The sequence below is a fragment of the Lithobates pipiens genome, unplaced genomic scaffold (genome assembly GCF_037356315.1).
Source record: "Lithobates pipiens isolate NorthernLeopardFrog02 unplaced genomic scaffold, aLitPip1_a1.2 Scaffold_35, whole genome shotgun sequence".
Taxonomy (NCBI): Eukaryota; Metazoa; Chordata; class Amphibia; order Anura; family Ranidae; genus Lithobates; species Lithobates pipiens.
Window position 1 is genome coordinate 25,297,841 of NW_027507811.1, and position 9,471 is coordinate 25,307,311.

The 9,471-nt window shown below is 43.8% G+C and overlaps 1 protein-coding gene across 3 annotated transcripts in view; it reads left to right on the top strand.

Annotated features, from left to right (window-relative positions):
* The window catches only part of LOC143956263 (uncharacterized), a 60,631-nt gene extending 57,437 nt beyond the window's left edge, over nucleotides 1-3,194 (top strand). For 2 of the 3 annotated variants that reach the window (XM_077466470.1, XM_077466469.1), the window contains exons 4-6: nucleotides 98-195; nucleotides 301-439; nucleotides 1,770-3,194. In XM_077466470.1, coding sequence (XP_077322596.1) covers nucleotides 98-195; nucleotides 301-439; nucleotides 1,770-2,908 — 1,376 coding nt within the window. In that variant the 3' untranslated portion in view covers nucleotides 2,909-3,194. The remainder of the gene's footprint in view (nucleotides 1-97; nucleotides 196-300; nucleotides 440-1,769) is intronic. The other variant, XM_077466468.1, reaches the window with a different exon arrangement.
* Nucleotides 3,195-9,471: the final 6,277 nt, after the last annotated feature.

The window sequence follows — 9,471 nt, forward strand, 5'->3', positions numbered from 1 at the left end:
CAAAGGAGAGAGCAGTACGGAGGCTCCACCTAGATCCCCCATAATCTGATAAACACACAGAAACAATGTATTCAGTCAGGGTGTGTGTTTCCTACAGATGGATCCAGTAATGGGAACCCACCAGAGAGATGTCTCCGTCCTCTGTATTCCCGGGATTCCACACAGGAAGATCAGAACATCCCTCACCATCATCAGGTAGATGGGACTGAGGATGTCAAACCTTAATCTAAACCGTGTTAAACTATATTCTTTAATATTGCCTCAGGATAATAGTGCCCACAGTCATTTTGTGATTTTTAGGAGGAAGAAGTGATTGATGTGAAAATTGAAGTTAAAGAGGAAGAAGAGAAGGATGTGAGAGGTGATCAACTGTCTATGAAAGAAAGTGAAATGAAAGTGACAACTACAAAGGAGGAATATTCTCTTAATATAAGCACAGGTAAGTATTCTAGAGACATATTCTGATCTGCACATGAGTTTCCACCAGTGTTTAAAATATATAAATATATATATAATTTTCATCAATTTAGAGAACTTCTTCAAGTTGATGGAGAAAGCTCTAGTGTTCATAAGAACATCAGCGATATACCTGTTCTATCAGCTCATGTGCCCAACAAATGGGGAGGAGATACTGTAAACCATATAGAGGTCCATCTCCATTCCACAATATATTCCACAATATAATTTCATGTTCCCAACAAATGAGGAGACACTGACTGTACACCATATGAAAGGTCCATCTCCATTCCTCAATGTAAGGTCATGTTCCCAACAAATGAGGAGAAGATACTGTACATCATATGAAAGGTCCATCTCCATTCCTCAAAATAAAGTCATGTTCCCAACAAATGAGGAGATAGTGTACACTATATGAAAGGTCCATCTCCAGTCCTCAATATAATGTCACGTTCGCAACTAATGAGGAGATACTGTAACCATATGAAAGGTTCCAACAAATGAGCAGGAGATACTGTACACCATATAAAAGGTTCATCTCCATTCCTCAATATAATTCCATGTTCCCAAAAAATAAGGTGGAGGAAAGGTCATATATATTATGATTGTATGCACACCTTGACTCCAATGTGTTAAAGTTGGTCAGGTTCTCCACAAATGAGGGGGAGATACTGTATACCATATGAAATGTCAATCTCCATTTCTTATTATTAAGTCATGTTTCCAAGAAATGAGGTGAAGATAATGTCCACAAAATATTGGGTCCATCTCCAATCTTCAGTATTAATTCATATTCCCAACAAATTAGGGGAATGTACTATATAAAGCCCCATACACACTATCAGTTTTTTGCTGAGTTTTTCCTTCAGGTTTACCAAAACCATGTAGTGCAAGGGCCTGCCTGATTGCATACCAATTGAAACTCCTAAGGTTTGACCTCATATTATATGGTTTTGGTAAATCTGAAGGAAAAACTCAGCAGAAAAACTGATAGTGTGTATGGGGCTTAAGTCATATAAAAGTTCCATCTTCCCCTTTTAATATAACGTAAGGTTCCCAACAAATGAGGTGGAGGAACTTCCATTGCCATTCCTCACCTTAACAAAGGTTTTAGTGTATGGACACCCTGACCCAGTGTTCTATAGTTGATTTGGTTGTGTTGTACACCTTATCTGACTTCTCGTTGGTATTGGCGTACCTTATGCCATGCTAGAGTTCTGAGCAACAGTTGACTACTAGACAAACATACATGACTCCTGATGGCAAAATATGAACAATGAACATGCTGTTATAATAAGACTTCTTCCCAACAGGTGGACACAATGGCTGTATAACCTCTGAGGGACATCTTATTTTGCCTTCAGATTATAATGAGGACAATAATAGCATGGCTCAATATCCTCAAGGAGTAAGCCTGTTTACCCAGTATATAGATAGTAAACTTGATCATATTGTGAGATCAACAGATTTGTCCAATTCTGAGCATTTTTTTGAGAGATCACATACTATTATCCCAACAGTTCAATCAAGCTATCACAATACAAATGGATTACCATACCCTTTAAATCCAGAGGATTCTCCTTCTAATAATTTGTATACATCTACAGAGAGACACAATAGTGCATTTTCATATTCAGAATCCGATTTTTCAGAAAACTCAACTTTTAATGGACATCAGCGGACACATACTGTAAGGAGTCCATTTTTGTGTTTGGAGTGTGGGGAGCGTTTTTCTCGGAAAATTGCTCTTGTTTTGCACCAGCAAACCCACGCCAGTGAGCCCCCATTTCCATGCATGCATTGCGAAGAATCTTTTCTAGAAAAACACGACTTGATTATACATCAGAGAATTCACACCAACGAAAAACCCTTTTCATGTTCTGAGTGTGAAAAGTCCTTCAGAAGCAATTCAAAGCTCATTATACATCAGAGAATTCACACCGGGGAGAAGCCCTACTCATGTTCGGAGTGTGGAAAGTCTTTCACCCTCAAATCACAACTCAACGCACACCAGAGGGTCCATGCCGACGATAAGCCCTTTTCATGTTTTGAGTGCAAAAAGTCTTTCACGAACAAATCGGAACTCATCCGACACGAGAGAATCCACACCGGGGAAAAGCCGTACTCCTGTTCTGAGTGCGGGAAATCTTTCGCCCTCAAATCCCAACTCAAGACACACCACAAAGTCCACACCGGGGAAAAGCCCTACTCATGTTCCGTGTGCGGGAAGTCTTTTACCCAGAAATCGCAACTCACTACACACCAGATAGTCCACACCGGTGAGAAGCCCTTTTCTTGTTCCGAGTGCGGCAAATGCTTCCCCAGCAAAGGAAACCGTGATAAACATTTCAGAATTCACACTGGTGAGAAACCGTACTCCTGTCTAGAATGCGGAAAATGTTTTACGCAGAAAGCAACGTTAAGTATCCACCAGGGAATGCACAACACCTGAGGCAGCCAAAAAAGCATATGATGGAGTTTTATAGGCTGAATCGACATGTCTGTAGGGCGATCGTGTGAGAAAGACAAGGCAGTTTGAAAGGAGTAACACATCTAAATGGAATATTTTAATTTTAGGTGTTTTGGTCTGTTTTATTTTATTTAAATTTTTCTCTTTCACACATTAACAGTTATGTAGGTTTGCTTTTTATGTAACAATTCATTGTTCTTTTTTTTAAACGTTACATAAAATAAAGCCTTGACAAGCACAGATTACCCACTAAGGGTTTCCATTCTCAGCAGGAAATTGATGTAGTGCCATTTGTTTGTCTGTGTTTCAGTTGAGGGGAATTTCCACTCTGTCTGTTGTGCCATTCACCCAGGTTTAAAGGGGAAATACACTATATTACCAAAAGTATTGGGACTCCTGCCTTTACACGCACATGAACTTTAATGGCATCCCCAGTCTGTAGGGTTCAATATTGATTTGGCCCACCCTTTGCAGCTATAACAGCTTCACCTCTTCTGGGAAGGCTGTCCACAAGGTTTAGGAGTGTGTCTATGGGAATGTATGACCATTCTTCCAGAAGTACATTTGTGAGGTCAGACACTGATTTTGAGTCAATGTACATATTCGCCAGCACACCAGAAATCTTCAATTACCTTCCAGAGGTTTTTATTGCAGATTGATCACATCACAAAGACAAGTGCAATATTTAGTCGCCAGGCAATAATGTTGGACGAGAAGGCAAGGGTGGCAGTCTCCTCTCTAATTTATCCCGAAGGTGTTCTATCGGGTTGAGGTCAGGACTTTGTGCAGGCCTGTCAAGTTCCTCCACCCCAAACTCACTCATCCATGTCTTTATGGACCTTACTTTGTGCACTGGTGTGCAGTCATGTTGGAACAGGAAGGGGCCTTCCCCAAACTGTTCCCACATAGTTGGGAGCATGAAATTGTCCAAAATGTCTTGGAATGCTGATGCCTTACGAGTTCCCTTCACTGGAACTAAGGGGCCAAGCCCAACCCCTGAATATCTCCTAAACCATACAGGTAAGCCTTATAGGCTTACCTGTAGGTAAAAATACAAAAAAGGGTATACAACCACTTTAAGAGTTCCCTTTATTGGAACTAAGGGGAGAAGCCCAACCCCTGAAAAACAACCCAACACCATAACCCCCCCCCCCCCCCCCCACCAAATGATTTGAACCAGTGCACAAAGCAAGGTCCATAAAGACATGGATGAGCGAGTTTGGGGTTTAGGAACTTGACTGGCCTGCACATTTTGGGTAGGACCACCAGATATGGAAAAGGGCGCCTCGAAAATATAAAGGGAGAGGCTGAGTCCTGACTTCAACCCAATATACCACCTTTTGGGATGAATTAGAGTGGAGACAGTGAGCCAGGCCTTCTCGTGCAAAATCAGTGCCTGACCTCACAAATGTGCTTCTGGAAGAATGGTCAAATATTCCCATAGACACACTCCTAAACCTTGTGGACAGCCTACCTCGAAAAAGTTGAAGCTGTTATAGCTGCAAAGGGTGGGCCAACTCAATATTGAACCCTACAGGCTAAGACTGGGATGCCATTAAAGTTCATGTGCATGTAAAGGCGTCCCCATACTTTTGGCAATATAGGGCATCTCCAACAAGGACAGGAACAATAGTGGGGTTTGAGCCGTTGCCTAAAGATATGCATTGTATGGTAGCAAATAAAGCTATTACTAATCCATAGAGGGGAGCTCTTGTTTTGTATGCATTGTTAGCACTTATGACGAGTACTTGTTCCTATTTAGTAACACTATGAGGGCGACTCGTGACCTGAAGGCTACCCTGGGTCCCAAGAGTGGCAACTGCCCCTCTGTTATTGCGACAGGTAGCCGGCGGGGAGGGATGCCGGCTGCCTGTGCAAAAATATACCCCTCAGAGCCAAGAGCAGCTTCCCCTAGGCTCCTCATCCGCTTTGATGTGTATCATAATAAACCAGTAGGAAGAGCTTGAGAGGAGGGACATCCTTCTGAAGTAAGCCATGGTGATCTGAGACAATGACGACCTGGGAGGTATTGGTGGTGGGGGAACAAAAATTTGTATAGGAGGATTTATGCTGGAATGAGTAATTGATGGGAGTTGTGCTAAGGTGAACGCCCTCACAGGATTCAGTTCCCCAAGCAACATTACAGGCCGCTTGCACATTTTCATTCAGGATTAGTCCAGGTACAATCTCCAAGGCTCAGCCAAATAATCAACCAATCCAAAAAGCTACACATGAAAGCCACGGTAGCTATGGAGCAGCTACAACTTGATAAAATAATCTTGCAGAACAAGACCCCAGTAAATTGGGGAAGCAGGTTCTTTCAGTAGAGAAAACATCCATGACCTAAGGACACTAGCAAACAAATGATGCTACCTAGGACGGGAGGTGTCATAAAGTGAATGCTCCTGCAGCTTTTTTGCCAGTGGCTAATCACCTAAAGGTAGATGCCTTTATCCTTGGTTATGTCTAGAGACCCAGTGTCCTGTACTATACAGTTAAAGAGGAAGTAAACCCTGATGAGTTTACTTCCTCTTTCATTCCCTGCAAAGGCAAAGCATAATGGACTACTATGCATCGCATAGTAGTCCATTATGTGTCACTTACCTGACACAGGAGCCAGCGAAGTCGCCGCTGTCCCCTGTAGTCCGCCGCATCCATCTTCTTGGTGGGGTCTCGCAGCTCCGTCGCTGTCATTCGGCGAAGCCGCGATGACGTCACTCCCGCGAATGCGCACGGGAGCCGACACGCGCGTCAGCTCCGTCGTTGAGAATGCCGCGCTCAGTGCGCCGCTGTCTACGGCGCATGCGCCGTAGACAGCGGTGCCTGTTTTCGGGCAAATATCTCCTAAACCATATAGGTTTAGGATATATTTCTTGGACCTACAGGTAAGCCTTAATCTAGGCTTACCTGTAGGTCAAAGTGGTTTGTAAGGGTTTACAACCACTTTAAGAACAGAATTTTTCGCTAGTAGATGGTGTGGGCACGCCAAAGATCAGCATACCTGTGCAATGGGGAAGACAGTGAGTTGGGGACCTTGGATTGTGGGCTCCTTGAGGGTAGGGACCGATGTGAGTGTGTGATGAATATGTGGAGCGCTACATAAAAAATTGACGGCGCTAAATGGGTACCTTAAATAAATAATAATATAGATGAGCATCTTAATGAGACACAATGCACAAGGTTAGGGACAATTGTAGACACGCACCCACACTCACTCAGGTTGAACTGGATGGACTGGTGTCTTTATTCAACCTTACTAACTATTTACTATATGATGATGATCTAAGAGGGTTTTCAATTATTGTTGTTGTCCATGTGTCTCCATGGGAGTGAAGACTGGCTCCTGGATGTTTATATGTAGACTTAGATCCTCCAGGAAGTATGAGATGATCACTCGCTGTATGACAAGCAACTCCACATATCTAAGATCATATTTAGGGCCAGGGGCGGACTGACCATTCGGGCACTCGGCACTGCCCGAGGGCCCCATGCCACCAAGGGGCCCTATCAGGGTTGCCAGCCCCAATAAAACCAGAGACAGTATGTAAAAATGTGTTTTAAAAAAAAATCCCAAGGTTATAGCTGCCCCACCTCTCCGCTACCTTTTCAGTGTGTGTATGTGTATTCTGTGTGTGTATATTGTGTGTCTGTGTGTGTATACTGTATGTGTGTGTATACTGTGTGGGCCCAGTGATCTATTGCCTGAGAGCCCCATAATCTCCTATTGCCCAAGGGCCCCATTATCTCCTATTGCCCAAGGGCCCCATAATCTTCTCCTATTGCCCGGGGGCCCCATAATCTCCTATTGCCCGGGGGCCCCATGAGTTGTCAGTCTGCCCCTGTTTAGGGCACATATACTCTGCTTGCATGTAGGCAGGTGCAGTTTGTCACTTTGCCATTAGGTGATCTTTGTACCAGAATAGTGTCTGGTACATCAGGTAGTGACACTAAGTATGAATCGAAGAAAAGGCTGGATGGCCACACTCTGTTAACACCTTTATTGAAGATGAAAAGCTTCACACCACTATGGGGTGCTTAGTCATAGCTATGCTCTCATAGTCATAGCTAGGTTCCTGTGTGTTCTTTCCTCAGGAAGCTGTAAAGGGCACCCTGCTTCATAATACACAATTGCACAGTGGATAAGGAATTTGATTACTAGAACGTATGCTAAAAAAAAAAAGACAGCAAGCCTCTCTCGCCCCAAATCTGTATGGCTGCCACCTGGTCTTTAGTTCATAGTTTTCCAAAATGTTACCTGATGGATGTCTAATTCTCTGTGGATGCAGCTTTTGGCCACAAGGCTCTTGCAGCAACACCCTGAACCCGGGTCTTTTACCCCTGTTGTTGTTTGGACCTGCTGACAAAGTTCCATTGCTTAGTTCTTGCCCACCCTTGTATTCATTGCTTAGGGACATCCCATGGTGTATGAATAAGTTGTCAATGTCTTGTACTGTGTGATTAAGATTGGAGGAAGTACAGTACAGGACACCAGTCACCTTCCCTAAGCCCTCTTTGTTGCTCTGCATTGCTTGCTACAAAACCGAGGACTAACATAGTAGGATATGGTCATAGGGTGGTACCCCAAGGGAGTGTATCCTCATAAACTTGCCAGTGTCCAATCACCTGAAGATACAAGCCTCTAACCCATGGTGTATGAATACGTTGCCTGTGCCTTGTACTGTACTCTAAGCTATGGAATTTACAGGTAAGTCAAAATTCCTTTGTTTATCCACTTGACCTCCGGAAAGGTTTGCCCATCTTCATGACCAGACCATTTTTTGCAATATGGCACTGGGTTACTTTAACCACTTGCCAACCGGCTCATGCACATATACGTTGGTAAAGTGGTTCATTCCTGCGAAACGCTGTACTCCTATGTCGGCTCCTTAAAGAACCAAAGCAGGCGCCTGCCCGCTGCATGGCTGAGGGACCCGATGCGTGTGGCCGGTGGGTTTCGATCGCCGCCGGCTACCTGTGATCGCGGGCACGAGAGTCAGAACAGGGATCTGTGTGTGTAAACAAACGAATCCTCATTCTGACAGGAGAAAAGAGACAGATCTGCTGTTTGTAGTAATTATGGACAGCGATATGTCTCCTCCTCCAGTCAGTCCCATCCCTTTGCAGAGAAACAAAATCCAGAACATCCCCACTGACAGGACAGGGCTCTGCATTGTTTACATGGGCAGAGCTCCATCCAGTCGGCCTCCTTGCCGATCAGCGGGTGCCGGCAATCATCCATTGGCCGGCACTTGCTGATCTCCTTCTGCTGTGACTAATCACAGCAGATGCAGCATGCCCCCTACCTGGAAAAGCTATATATATATATATATATATATATATATATATATATATAGATATATATATATATATATACTGTAAAGTGTATATAATTCTGTGCAGATCGGCCGGTCACCAGTGGTTATACTGTATACGTGGTATATCATATTGGGGCAGAGCAGTGGCTATGTGGTTAGTACTTCTGCCTGGCAGCACTAGAGTCATTGGTTCGAATCCCAACCGTGGCACTACCTGCCTGGAGTTGCATGTTCTCCCTTTGCCTGTGTGAGTTTCCTCCCACACTCCAAAGACATGCTGGTAGGTTAATTGGCTCCTGTTTCAATTAGCCCTAGTATGTGTATGTATTAATTTGAGTTTAGGGACCTTAGATTGTAAGCTCCTTGACAGGGACTGATGTGAATGTACAATATACTGTATATGTAAATTGACAGTGCTATATAAGTACCTGTAAAAAATAAATATACTGCACTTTCCTGTATAATACATAATCCACCCAGCACTGTAAATTGCATACTATACATTGGTGATCAGTGGGAAGAATGTCCCTTACATTGGGGGTCAGTGGAAAGAATGTCCCTCACATTGGGGGTCAGTGGGAAGAATGTCCCTTAAATTGGTGATCAGTGGGAAGAATGTTCCTTACATTGGTGATCAGTGGGAAGAATGTCCCTTACATTGGTGGTCAGTGGGAAGAATGTTCCTTACATTGGTGATCAGTGGGAAGAATGTCCCTTACATTGGTGGTCAGTGGGAAGAATGTCCCTTACATTGGTGATCAGTGGGAAGAATGTCCCTTACATTGGTGGTCAGTGGGAAGAATGTCCCTTACATTGGTGATCAGTGGGAAGAATGTCCCTTACATTGGTGGTCAGTGGGAAGAATGTTCCTTACATTGGGGGTCAGTGGGAAGAATGTCTCTTACATTGGGGGTCAGTTGGAAGAATGTCCCTCACATTGGTGGTCAGTGGGAAGAATGTCCCTTACATTGGGGGTCAGTGGGAAGAATGTTCCTTACATTGGTGATAAAAATGCCACTAGGGTGACCACATCATCCCTTTAATACAGGACACATATGAATTACACGGGTTCTGAGGCTGATTTAATGCAGATAAGGCACCAAGTGGGTTAAATTACCACCTTAATCAGCCACAGAACCTGTGTAATTTATATGTGTCCTGGATTAAAGGGATGATGTGGCAACCCTAAATGCCACTCTAAAAAGCTAAACTGATTATTGGTTTGTGCTC